At 38.7% G+C, this 14655-nt stretch overlaps 1 protein-coding gene across 12 annotated transcripts in view; it reads left to right on the top strand.

Annotated features, from left to right (window-relative positions):
• LDB2 (LIM domain binding 2) overlaps positions 1-14655 on the top strand; it is a 216518-nt gene that overhangs the window by 171266 nt on the left and 30597 nt on the right. For all 12 annotated transcript variants that reach the window (XM_062575373.1, XM_062575374.1, XM_062575372.1 and 9 more), the window contains one exon: positions 228-311. In XM_062575373.1, the coding sequence (XP_062431357.1) occupies positions 228-311 (84 nt within the window). The remainder of the gene's footprint in view (positions 1-227; positions 312-14655) is intronic.

The raw sequence follows: 14655 nt of genomic DNA, 5'->3' as shown, positions 1-14655 counted from the left end.
GGATAGAAGAAAGACATTGGAAAACAGTCTTTATTCTGCTCCAATTTCATGAGGTTTTGCATTTTACTGTTCAAACAGCAGAACAGTAGTTATGGTAACCCTGTGACTTAAATTTAGTCTCCAAATGTGGTTTTTCTGTAGGAACAACTCTCCCCTGCCTCTGCCGAGCACATAAAGAAAAACAAACAAAAGGCAAAATGAAAATTCTTTTTTCCTCTGATGTTTAGGCACAAGACCCTCAGGTGCTGGAGCAGCTGTCCAAAAACATCACTCGAATGGGTCTGACAAACTTCACCCTCAACTACCTCAGGGTAAGCATACCATAGTTGATGATTATTGTGAGCATTTTTTAAAAGTTAGTATTATCTTTAAGTCACAGTAAGTAGAGCAGGCCTCTGTCAGGCAGGTAAGAAACAGAGCTAATTCTTAATGAGGATGAAGGAGAAATACAGAAACTGCAATGAAGATCTAGCTAGTAACAATATGCCATTAAAAAGGGTAAGAATTTTATCAGAATTAAAGGAGTGTGTGAGTTGCCGCATGTTTTTGATGATCTTTCTACTCAGCTTTTAATAATAGGTTTATTTTTTGTTAGTAAGAAGCTCTCCACCATTTTTCATCTCCGTTTCCCTGCTCCTGAGAAAATGGCAGCTCATTCTTAGTAACAGCTGCCAGTCTTCTCCACCTCTTCAACCTTCCCACCTCTCCCAGGCAGAGGCAAGGCTGCGAGAAAGCTCAGCGCCAATCCTGTTTGCAGCAGTCCCTCAAAGCAGCCCTCACTTCACTTGCCTCTGGGAGTCTGAGTTCTCTCCTCAGTCTTGCACTGAAGCGAGTGTGTTTTTTATGATTAAATAATGCATTTGTTCCCATTGCTTTTTGACCCTTGAAGTGCATTCAAAGTTTGAAAGTTTATTTTTATTTTTTGAAAGTATTCCCTGGTGTAGGCTTACAATGCACACACTGAAATATGGATTCATAAAGTTATATTTCAAGGCTTAAAATGTAGATTTTTCCTATTTCTACATACGCCATTAGCGGATAAAATAAGGCAAATTGCCCAGTGATACAGCAAGCTAACTTGACCAAGAATATTTGATTTTGTTCGTTTGAATTGCATGAACACTTATTCAACATAGATTTTTAAGACAACAAGGAAATTCTAGAAAATGCAGATATTTTCAGCCTAATGAGCTACAGATAATCGCTAGATTATCTTTATTTTAGTGGTACTTCATTCAGGTGTGTGGTCCTTGCAACACATTCCCTGTGGATGGAGTCCTACTCCCAAAGTCCCTTGAACTCCAGATAGAACAGTGTGCTGGGCTGAGACATTTGGTTAAATCTCTCTCACCGTATCTCTGCAGCTTATAGATTACAATTTATAAGTTATTGCTCATTGTTGCTTATCTGGTATTAGTGTAAAAATTGCTATTCAAGTTATAGTCCAAGTTATGCAGGGCAGGTCTGAGGCAGTGTAGCTAAGGAAGGAATTTGGCACAAATCCTAGGAGGAATAATACATTACACTGGAATTTTGCCACAGATAAATTCAAGAACAGCCTGTCTATGTTGTGTATACTGTATTCTTGCTGTTGGTTTAGCCTTCAGTTCAGTACGTAGCCTGGCCATTGCATTTTGGTATACAGAACACATCCATACAGCCGTAATCTTGCAATTTGTCTGTCCAGTGCAGGCATCCTGGAGCACGTTCTCCAGAAATTGCTGCTGGGGGGTCCTCAAAAGTCACACCAAAAGTCCTGTGCTTACAGCAGAGGGGCAACAAGCAGCCCTGCTAAGTATTGCTACTCGCACAGTTCCTTTCAGAGTTTTCCTGTGGCGTCGCCCTGCTTTTGAGGCCTTTGCGTCCTGCAGTGTGACCAGTGGCGCTGGCGAGGGCTCAGGCTGGCCTGCGCCATCGGTGCCGCGCGGCCCGTAGCCGCCGCGCGGCCTCGCGGCGCCGTTTGGGACGTGCGGCGCTGCGTTGCCGATCCCTTTCGGGTCCTGTGTGGCGTGGTGTGTAAATGCGGAGTGTGACGGTGTGAACGGGACAGGCAGGGACACAGCTGGCAGCACATACCTGCGGTGATGCCCATGTCGGGATTGAAAAAGAAAGGAAGGAAGGAAGGAAGGAAGGAAGGGGAGGAGGGAGAAAAAACCCTCAGAAAAAGAAAACTGGGAGATAAGCAGTGAAGTGGAAGAGGATGAAAAGATGAAGCCTTACTTTTTTCTTCTTCCAGTCTAGTTTTGTTAGCTTAACAGACAACATTAGGTCCCTGGGTGCAAAGCTTCCTCCGGCTCCTGCTGTGGTCGTTCCAAAAGGAAATCTTTTTCTTCAAGACACCCTTTGCCTCTCTCTGTCCTGCAGTGAAGAACTGATTATTCTGCTCTTTTTTCAGATACCAACTCATCATGGGAGCTCATATTAGATTATATATTTCCAGTTTGATTTACTTTTTTGCCAATTACTTTCTGTTAATTTTAACATGAAAATTTTTCTGAAATGAGGATTGTAAAACCATGCGTTAAAAAAAATCTGGTAAATACATTTAGGTTTAAGTTAGTTGGGGTCTTTTATGTCAGCGTTTGATGATGTTTTATTCAAATTTTCCAGTGTTTAGTAATTAGCATTGTTACATTTTTAAATGAGGATTTGAAACTAAGTACATACATGATTTTTTTTTCTGTTGCACACAGCAAAGGCTTGTGATACTCATAAGCGAAAACTTCACTGATGGGCAGAATTAATCATTTTTATTCTCCAATGTGCACACAGCAGCAAGCTGTGCTGCAGTCTTTTTAAAAGCAGAATTTAAACCTGGAATTCAGATGGCTGAGATATAGAAGTATAGCCTATATTTCTTACACCGTAGACATCGCAGAATGTTAAATCATTACTATTTGGGATAATTGCAGTTGCTGGCATATAAACCTCCATTCCAGAGTGCCACATGCCTATAGAGCCACAGCTTTGGATGTGTGCCCTGTTTCGTCTTCATTCACTCTAAATAAAGCTGTCCAGCATAGAAGAACATTGATTTTGTAAATCATATTTAATACGATTTTAAAATATATTTTCTTGGAACCTAGAAACACAGTGTTTTGTCCTGTCATTTGCCAAATGCTCTTTCTGTTTTCTCTGGCTCTGTATGAAACCATAGGCTTCCTTTCTTTCTAGTTACCAGTTTGTTTTTTGGTCCAGCGTAATTGATTACCTCATCAGTGGGGTCAGCAGACTTTGCTGTAGCTGCTGTATATGAGTTGAATAAGCTGTCTCAGAAATAATGAGCAAAACCATGTAGGTTTTAAATTAATATCAGGCTTTTTAAAATGTAATTTCTCTTCAAGTCATCTGGTAGTAGATATTATAAACTAACAGATAATAAGGCCAAGACCTATATGCTAGTCTCAGTCAGTACAACTCCAGGAACAAACAGGAATCCTGTTCAGAGTTTGAGGATGGAGAGGGCACTTGGAAGAACAGTTTCCACAAAGCTACAATAATTCACTCCCAACACATCACCTTCACAAAATTTTTTCTATGTAATTTCCTCGTTGTTCAGCTATTTCATTTAGATCTTCAGTGTATAATGGATTTGATCCCATTCTCAACAGTAGTTGTGAGCTAGCAGCACTATTCACAATTTGCAGCTCAAGTATTCCTTGCTGCCTTCTATAAAATCATATATTCTTTTGGAATTTCTCTCATCATAAGAGTGCCATCCTGCACTGTCAGTTAGGCAGGACTAACTGGCCTGAGCCTTGAAATAGAGTTGCATCTTGCCCAGTAGATTTTCAAAATTTGCCTGGCTCTTCTTCTATCTGGATGGGATGGAGTGATTTCTTAGAGCTGTTTCCCAGTTCCAACCTCCCCACACTGCAAATCGCTCTGGTAACCAGTTTATTACAGCTGCTGGAGCCAAACCTGCATCTACCTTTTGCAAAGGGAGAACTAGTGCAGTCCCACTCTGCATCTGCAGCCATCATCGAGGCAGGGCAATGCATGGTCCCATTTTCCCTAACAACCTTTATGGCTATATTAAGTCCAGGCTTATCTGAGCTACAAATTATCCAATTTGTTTTCTGTATAAAGCAATAATAAAGTGTTACCATTGCAACACAGAAGATAATATTCTCTGAATCCTCACTTTTGCTAATTTAGTTTCTCACTAGACATTTTCAGATTTCTTTTACTAGGAGAATAATATGAATTATTTAATGGGACACAATTTTCTAAAGGCAATACTTACGTTGCAATCAAAATCCATTTGTATGTATACCCATTGTGCGTGCAAAATTTTCCTTTGCACATGCAAAATAGACATGCATGCACTAACTCCTTTTAAAGTGCAGGGGAACCTTGCTTTTCTAAATATGATTTCATACATGCAAAGAAAATGAACTCAAGTCATTTGGGAGATAGTTTGTTCCTAATATATATAACAGTTTGTGGCAGCTATCTGGTCAATATGTTACAGCTGTTTGTGACTCTTCAATGAAGAGAGAGAAATATTACATGCAAATAGTGTTGAAGGTGCGAAGTCAGATATTCAAGAAAAAGAAATGTTGTATTTATTGTTGCCCATGCAATATGAATTTGTTTTCCTTTGTGAGTTGAATTAAGGCATCATCATGTATTGCTTGGGGTTTCTTTTCCCACAGAATCCCTGACTCATTCAGTGCATAGGATGGCTAGCATGTGTTGAATAACAGGCTTTTCAGTATTGCTCATTTCCTCACAGGCTTTTCTGTGGTGTCATTCTGATTTCTCAATCAGTTGCGAATGTTAATGATTATATATCACTCATCAGGTGAAGAGGCACTCTCATGCCTGGTTTGCACGTGTGGTATTGAGGCACACAGATTAACACCAAAGCACTCAGGGGAGTAAGCTAACTGTAGGTGGCAATTCTGAGAAAGCAAGGGTCTGATTTTGCAGAGCACTTAGGATTTTATCTCATGCCATATATTAATAGCAAAACTTTGGATGCAGTCCATTATCTCAGGTGAGGGACACTGTTGAAAAACGAACAGCGTTCCTGGGAACCCGCTTCTGAAAATGCTTTTTTCCTAGTCTTAGCACCATGTTAGAGATCAGTGGCAGAGACAGGGGCAGAAGGCAGGTTAAAGAAGCATCTGATTACTCTAAGCTCATCCTTTCTTTTTCTGCATTTTCCTGTTTTCTTCTCCTGCCACATTTCAGTTTCTTCAGTAGATGAGAATGAAGTCCTACACACAGCAACTTCGTTTACATTGTTCTGTGCACTGAACCTGGGGTGTTAAGGAAACAGAGTAGATCAGGTAGTGAGATGTTGTATCCTAACGGATATGAATAATGAGCCCTATTTGGGTGGCACAAGGTGGCTCATTTAGTCATTCTGAAGATTTTCCTATAAAAGCTGTCCAAATTTTAAAGATTCTTCAGAACTGGAGACCTTAAAAGCAGGCACAACAGTTCCTAGATCTCGTGCCTATAAATGATAGAATTTTTCAACCTAAAAACATGGAGTTTAGGACAACTCTCTCCAGGAAGATGCAATGAAAATCAGAGGATTCTCACAGAAGGATCCAGATAATCCATCTGTGCCAACCATAATTAGCTGATTCTGCCAAGATTTTGTGGTAATGTAATATCTTAGCATTTATTTTAGTAGTGATTACTGTAATTTCTGTTTCTATCTTTTGTACATCTAATGCTTTATAGAAAATTTTGTGTTACTTTTGGAAAAATAAATGAGAAGAAATATATTCTTTCCAACACCTCATATAGCTTTTCACTTTTTAATATAGACACAACATCACAGAATAGATTTAGTCTCTTCTAAGCAGAAGAGATCAGAGAAAATGTTACTGAGAAATGTTTAAAAAAGAAGTGACTAAGATGGAATGGGTGGGAAAAGGGAACAGGGATGGGCAAGTTCCAGAAAATGGGACAGGTAGAAAATGAAGCGCCAACTTAGAAATATTCTGAGGAGCAAATTGAATCTGAAGAGATAAGACATGGATGCCAACCCAGTTGGAAAGATAATATTCATGTTGTTAATGTTAACAGTAATAGTGTTGTGCTTTTTATCCTCTCATCTCTAAGCACTTTATTAAAAGAAATGAAATATTTTATAGATGGGGAAATAGTGGCATATCAGAGGCAAAACCAGGTGGAGCAAACCTAAGAGTGTTTTAAAAATCAGATGGCAATTTTAAACCAAACTTATGAAAGTAAACAAGGCAGTGCAGTAGTACAGCTAAGGAGAGTTATGCTACTTCTTGTGCATTGGTAACAGATCTTAGTTTCTGTAGACAGCAGGAATTTTGGAAGTCAGAGAAAAATAGAGAATGGGAACAGTAAAGTGGTTAGAGAACAAATTAGGATCTTAGTAGAGACAGGACAAATTTTACCAATATTCTGGAGATGGTAAAGGCCAATCTTCATACAAAGGGCACTAGAAGGCTCATGAGTTTCAGTTAAGGAGAAAGATATATTGTGTATGAGCACAAGCCAACTACTGTGCCCACTGGACATACAGACCATATGACCTTTGGAATAAAATTAATATCCGGACTAATGAGAATGGAAGGATGATAATCAGCAATGTGAGTCCTTGAAACATCCACGAGTTACAAATCAGAATGAAGTTAGGAGAAGTTTAAAAAGAAAAAAAGTCAGAAGGGAAAAAGGGAGAAAGAGACAAAGAGATAGCATTAGCTGTATAAAAAGCAAGCTACAAGATTTGAACAAATAACATTATTTCAGAAAAGAAAAACGATGAGGGATAACGTCCATGAATACAGCCACAGGCTGTTTTTTAGAGGACCAAATTAAAACTTGAAGTAGTATGCAGTGCAGTCATAAATAATAATGCAATTAATTAAGTGTAGGAATGAGAGCTGCAGAGGTAGGATTTGTATGAAAACCTAAAAGCACCCAAATCAGCTTTTTGTTCAAAGCAATGAAAACAGCAAAAAAATTAATTAGTTGTTGAATATTGAATATTCATCAGTGTCTGGTGCAAATTTTTATGCAGAGAGGGATGGGTGGTCAGAAGAGGTCAAAAAATAGACATTAATGCGAATACAGTTATTTTAGAGAGGGAAGTATTCATTGTAGAAGACTTCATGGCAGCTTTGTGGCCTGTTCTTTGAATGGAAAGTGAATCCTATGACTTCTCTGTGTTTTTAATCTTCAGAAAAAAATGTTTCCTGATTCTCTTTATTCTGTGATCACAAGCAATTAGGTCATGTAATCTTTTTAATAATTTTCTTCAGGTAGCTAAACCTACTAGTTAGCCTGCTTGTCCCTTCTTCTCTTTTGGTCACTTATTTAGACAGAACAGCATTTGTGCTTAATGACATCTCTGCCAGAGAGATCTTCTGTGATGCATCTCAAGATAAACCTTGCCTTTTCCACGTTTCCATACATCAGAGGTTGCAGGTAGCTTAGGAACCACCAGTATGTCCACATCCTTCCTGGTCCACTGCTATTTCCAGATAATATCCTCAGCACAAATCCATATCGTTATTCTCTCAGCGCATGGTTGCAAGCACTTTAGGATCTTGAATTTCATCCTGTTCCTAGTATGATTCTGTAATGCTCTTGTCCTTCCTATGTGATACTCTGATTCTTGTCTGTACTGATGGTGGACCCCCACTTAGTGACTTTCACAGAGCTTGTCCATATCCTCCCATGTTTTGTGCAATGATGTAAGCGTTTTCTATTCACAACAGAAATCCTAAGAAAAGACAAGTGATTCTAAATACTCATGTAAAGCAAAAATGCCAAAGGTGAATAATAGTCCTGAGCTTTCGTGGGTTGACTTACGGACACCTCAGTGTGTGTTGCAGTCAACTCCTGCGCTGGTGCAAGTGCTCTCGGAGCTGCACGGTCAGTTGGATCAGGAGACTGATGTAATGGAAAAACTTACCTGGCCGCCTCCACCCAGATGACGACCAGCCCCAGTAGCTCCGAGTGCTGTGGCGCTGGGCAGACCAGAGAGCAGCAATGTGCAGTCATGGGAGCTGACACCAGTCTTAGAGTTGTGCCTCCTCTCCAAATTTGCCAGAATGCAGAGGGCAATAAGAAAGTGACCTGCACAGATCCTGCGTTGTAAATGTCCCTTTCTTACTTCTGGATCTGTGAACATTTTAGCAGTTGTGCCTGATCTGTTTTGGCCTCATAATTATATAAATTTATTCATGTCAGTAGAGTGACTACTGATTTCAGTCATACTGTTTAGAGCAGGCTTTTGCCCATTCAATATTACCATAATTTACAAAATACTTTGAACTGAAACCAAAATAAGCAGAAACAGAAAAGGTTGATTTATCATTCTGCTGGTTTTGAATGAATTTATTATTTATATATATTTAATATAAATATATATTTATTGGTTTATATTTATGTGTGTATATATATAATATAATTTAACTATTTATATTTATATATTGGATATATTTTATATAAGTATATATAAAATAATAAAACATACATTTTTTAAGTTCCCCAGGAACCATACTATTCAGGAGTTTACCAGTTAATTGCATTTATTGAAAAAATTCTCCATTTGTCGTAACATGTTAGAAGACTTCAGTAAACAGTCCCACTGTCACATGTACAAATATATGGTATCAGTGTTTATCTGGTGGTCGTGAACTTGCAGAACCTGTGTTTTGCTTTTCATTTCTCTGCAGACCTTCCGTTCATGTTATCAGAAATAGCAACAGGTGCATCAAAGCAATAAACGGAGGTCTGTGAGTTTGTGTTTACCTTATGTAAGGTAGACTCCTAAGAGCAAATAGGTGCAGAGTCTATAGGCAGTGCTAATGAGCAGAAGTGTTGAGCCATGTAGTGATGTTTGTGTGAGATTTGTGAGCAGCATGTAAGCAGAAGACATCTTCAAAATGTAGACACTGCTTCCCAGATTAATTGTTTAATTGCAGCACAGCTTAAAATCTGGGCTATATTGAATATTCTCCCTCTCATCACATCCTGAAATGGCTTTCTTAATCCTCTTCCTTGTTATGTTTTCCCGTTAGTGTTGCTGCCTCACCATTACTTCATAATAATGCAATTCATTAATCAAAGATCCGGTTCAACATCCATTAAAGTCAATGGGTATATCTCCTTTGATCCAAATGTCATCTCGTAGTTTTTCATTTATTCAGAGGTCTTTTATACCCATAAAATCCAATTTATTGAAATTAATTTCTCCATTCCCTTGGGCAATTTTAGCCATGAAAATGCCATGCTTCGTGAACAACAACAACAAAAAATGGTTATTTTTATTGCATTTTTTTGTTTTGTTTTGGAGTTTTGTGACAAAAGAAAATTAACTTGATTTAGCCACAGATTATAGTTCTTAGGTGAGCCCAAAGGAACAAATATCAACTTGGGGATCTGATTTGAAGAAGAGGTTTAGGAATATAAAAGAATGAAAGAATACAAAAGAACAGTGCTTTCATAGCAAGACAGAATTTTCTCATTTTATTAATCATTCAGGCAAAACTTAGGGCTGATTTAATTAAAGGACTGTGCACTGTTTCTACTGAAGATAAGATGATTTTACATAAAGTCAGTATGAAGCACATGAAAAAAAGCCCATAGCCATCCTCCTTAGGCTGATTTCAGAGCATCTCATTTACAAAGCAGGATTTGATCCAGTCAGGTTTGGATCAAAACCTCCAAGGAAAACCCAAACACTCTCTAAACAAAATTGTATTAGTGATTAGCCAGAGACCTCAGTACTGTCTGAGGCAGCCTTTACCCCACTATATTGCTTAGGTATACCACCTTTAACACAAATATTAACTACTATATATACCAGAATGTAATGCAGAGCCTAGTTCTTCAGGAAAACACAGGTCTCTTCTTAGAGACTTTCCAAGCTAAGTAGTGAATTAGAAAATGGAATAATCTTCTGATTATGGTCTGCGAAAGAAGGAAGTAAAGTTTCAATATGCTAAACACTACCAAGCCTTTCAGTTTATTAGCTTTTGACAAGATGTATTAGAGTTATGGTGTTGTTTGGAATATTGTAGTCTATTTTAATAGCAAATATCTGTCTTTTATAGTTCTCCCAATATCCTGGTGGTATTCCAGGGTATCCTTGGATGCCTTACTGATTTACTTTGCTAGTGTGTGAGATGAGCTGTTCAACCATACAAAAGGTAGCGTATCATATATTCAATTGCTATGTGCCTGTGAACAGTGTAATTTTAAAAATGAATTAATTTTATGAAAATAATTTCAGTAAGAAACAGAACATGAAATACAGCTTGCTCATTATGATAGCTAACAGTGTAAGGAGAAAGAAAAATGATTCAGTACGAAATTCGTATTCTTGGAATCTTTCAATATTATCACCAAAATCATATTCATGACACTTTTTCTTTCTTTTGTGCACCTTCTTGGTGGCTAATTGTATCCCTAAGACCATCTGGTCTCTTTATTTGTCAGCTCTTCTTGCTGGTTTAGTAACAGGGAAGGTTGGTTCCTGTAGTTTTATTTTAACATTTTGGTTACTACTGTGAGCCACTTTGCTACCTGTGGGTATAGTAAGTAGTAGGTAGGGAAGAATCCTGCTTTCAGTCATGCAAGTGTACAAACTGGAATAGCATCTCAAAAAGCAGTGGCCTTGCTCCAGGTGCTAGGGATGTAAGTGGATGCAGCGTTTCTCCTGTGGTAATTGTGTATTTAATTACTTTTAAAAATACAGGGTATAAACACATGAGATGAATCACAATAGTATAGCGAGCTCCAGAGCAGCAAAGGATGTGCAGGCACTGTCACGTCCTAACCTCCAAGGCTCGCTCCCAGGCTGCTGCAGATCAGCCCAGTTCTGCTGAGACGACGGGGTCACCTGTGCACAGCTCAAAATGCTTCTGAGTACAAATGCAGTTTAGAGAGGAAAGGCTGCCTCCCTTTAGAGCAAATAAAAGGACCGCCAACACTTTAAGAGCCCCCCACACACACACACACACTGGCTGCTGCAGCAGGGATTAGAAATACATGAAGCAAGAGGAAAAGCAGTAGAGGCAAAATCTGCCCACACAAGCCAATGAACTGCAGCACCCAGGGGGCTTCAGCAGGATGCTGCCCATGAAGATGCTTTCACATCTCTGCTTAAACTGTCCTCCCTCATTTCTTGTGCCAAATTCTGCTGGTGACTGTTTCCTTGGAGAGAGTAGAAAACCAGAGAAATTATGTGAAGAGTCAAAATATAAACCAAAATACTTTCTAATGCTGCTTAATATTTCAGGCTTTTTTCTCTCCATTTCCAGTCTTCCTTAGAATGAAACTAAGGAAGAAGAAAGCAGACTTTGTTGACACTTCTGTCAAGGTCTGTGGTCTTATGGGGCTGTGATAACTTCTGTTTTATTGGAAGTTGTGGCTACTCAGTACTTCTTGAGATGGATGTATCATGCTAGCTTTTACCCCTAACTTATATTCTCATACACACCTAAAGGGAGCTTACATTTTTAACTTACAGTGTTTGATTTCATTGTTCAAGATTTGATTCTTTGATAGTTTCTTTCTGGACAAGAATGAGATAAGAAGATAACAACTGCCATAGGCTTGTTGATTTCAATAGAATTAAACTGAGTTATAAAATGGAAAATCAGACCAAAATATGAAAAAAAAACAAAGAGGAAAAAATATATACTTTTAATGTTCCTAGAGCTGGTTTTGACAAAGATTTTAAAAGGTGAGCTGCTTAAATTTTGCTTATACTCATTTAATTTAGGCACATAAGCATATGCTCTACCAAAGCAATTAATACATTTTGTCTTTGTTCAGCTTCCAACTAGTAAGGCTGGAATCAAGTTCTTGAATCTGGGTCTAAGGCTTGTTTTGGATATAGTCCAAAAAGCTATTCATCTATATGGGTAATGGTGAAAGGTGATGCATGTAAAGGTGAAAACGACAAATTGCCATTGCATTCTAGCTTAGAGATGATTTGTGCCTTGGGAATAAGGCAATATGGGCAGTTTTTCTTCTCATTAGCTGCTTTATTTGTATCTGCGGGGGCTGTCAGAAACATGCATTTAATAACAGCTCTCTGTGTATTAATAAATTAGACTGCATGAATCTATAGAATATCATAGGAATCATGATTACATAGAAAATGCCTTCGGTGATGAACAGTACAACCTTCAGTTTGGGAGTACTCAAAAAAATTAAGCAGAAATACAGAGTGGATTCATCTAGGATGACTTTTGTGCTTATCACTTAGATATCATTTATGTATACGAAATTCTCTATTTTCTCTAGTTCTAGTTGAGAAAAATTATGCTAGTTAGCGTGTTTAGGCAATGTGTTACTGAAGTAATAGAAAAGTCCAGGCAGTGCATCTGGGGTTGGTTATCAGTATTAAACACCTTGAATGAATTGCATAGCATCAGGAAAGCCATCCAAGAAGTACAGGAAAATACATTGCCTGCAGGCTGTTATGGCTATTATAAAATAAAAATAATTATGAAAAGGGGAAAAAAGTTCATCCACATACTTTTACGAAAGTAAAATAGAGATTTCTATGACATCATTGAAAATGCGTCTGAAAGTTCTAACATAGTAAAGCTGTTTCATATTATAAATAGTGCCCTGCCTGCTCCTGTTTTCTGTGGACTCAGAAAATCTGGATCTACCTACAGTCCCATTCTCATAGTATCTGACCTTTCTGCAATACTTAATTTTTTATTCTTGTGATATTAATCTAAATCTTGAAGATCAGATCTCCCAATTCTTTGCCTAATACCATTACACTGTTTCATTCCTTTTTTCAATATTAATGTGCATTCTTCTGTGTACCTGTCCAGGTTTCTCACAGGAAAATATTACTATTGTTCTCCTGTGTACTGAGATCATAACTGGTAATCAAAATTTCCTCTGTCACCTAGCAGGAGAAATGGAGGTCCCTCTTTACTCGCAACCCATAAATACTTATAGTAGCAAGAGAAATACCTTTACTTGCCTTTATGGAAGAGGCCAGCTACCTAGACTGGATGTAGACATGTAACAGCCAAGCATGACAGTGCCCAACTGGTACAAAATGCATGTTCCAAAATGTGAGGACAGTTCCTGAATTTCATGGAGAGCCTCTTCCACTTGAAAATGTGCCATCTAACAGGGCAAAAATGTGAAAAAGTGGCAGCTCCTTCCTAAGTAAGGTCCTTGTGTGCATGTATGAGTAAAGTAAGAATATACCCTTTCATTTCTTTTGTTAGTGGTGCAGAGTCATGCAGCCTGCAAAGATTAGAATGAGTTCCTTTCTGGGAGCTTCCCAAAAGAATTGTTAAGTGCTGAGTACAGCACTTATTCTGGTGATATATGAGAGAAAAAATACAGCTAGGCTTTCAAACTCCAATCAGAGTTTGCAGTGCAAGTAATTTGGAAAAAGATATTTGCGCATGTAAACTGCAAGTCTTATCTAGAAATGACTGTGAGATAATAAGTTGGGACCTTACGACATTATTTTACAGGGACACAAATGAAGGATACAGGTTTAGCTCAGTTGGTTAGAGTGTGGTGCTGCTAATGCCAAGGTCGTTGGTTAAATCCCCATACGGCGCTATGCTGAGGGTTGGACTAGATGATCTCCAGAGGTCCCTTCCAACATTACCATTCTATGATTCTGTAACAACAGTTTAAGGACCTTGTTGGTGGAAACTTTGCACTAATCTACTAATAGATCAGCTGTTCTGTTTTTTAAAGGAGGGAAGGAAGACTATTTATTTCCCCCTAAAGGAACTGCTATAAAGCTATTTGCCTTATCAGAAGAACACCTTTTTCCTGAATGCTATCTCTTTGACATTTGTTCTGTATAACCTAATAAGGGCAGGTGAAACACCATGGAAATGAATTATTGTTGATTTGTATAATTTTAACTTTTGTTTCAAATCTGTACATACAGCTGGTGTTTTGAGCCTTCATTTTGCTTACTGGTGATCTTGGGCTATTTTATAGTCAGTAAGAAGAAAGTAAAAACAAAATACAGTGCTGCCTTTTACTGCTAGACTGCTAGGTAGCTCAAAGTCTTATCTAGACACCATGACAGAGTTTCTATATAATTTTTCTTGTGTGAGCGGCAGAGTGTTCCTTGATCCTGCCACATAAAATGGTGGGGAGTCTTGATTTAGATTCTTCTCTGAATGTGTAATTTAGCCCTCTTATGTGTCTTGGAGACTTATGTGTCAGAGCATGCCAGTAGGGTGAAGAAGTAGACCATGGCTCTTGTCTGCTGCTCCTGTTGCTCATGGAGCTGACAGCCCACCTAGTGCAGCCTGCCCTGCCAGGGAGGCACAAATTGCCTTTTCTGCATAAAGAAGGAGCCCTGGAATCACCTCCAAAATGATCTTTGGGCAAGACAATGGTAACAAGGAGAGATATGCTGACATGACACAGTCATGTCCAAAAGGTGGACTTTCCTCTGCCAGATATAACAGGGCTACGCAGACTTCTTACTTCACCAGTGTTGGCAGTGTTGGAGCAGGGGTTGGTCTTGGTCAGAGTGAATGCAGTGTTGGGCCTGGAGGTAAAACCAAGTGATCAGGAGAGGACAACTAGATTATGCATTCATGAATATGGCACTGCCCAGCTGCCAGGCTGTCCTGCCCGGGAGTGACAAGCCTTTCCTTTACCACCTCCTGTGTGAGCTAAAGTTCCCAG

This window comes from Rhea pennata, chromosome 4 (assembly GCF_028389875.1).
Source record: "Rhea pennata isolate bPtePen1 chromosome 4, bPtePen1.pri, whole genome shotgun sequence".
Lineage (NCBI taxonomy): Eukaryota > Metazoa > Chordata > Aves > Rheiformes > Rheidae > Rhea > Rhea pennata.
This window is presented reverse-complemented; position numbering and strand designations above follow the sequence as displayed.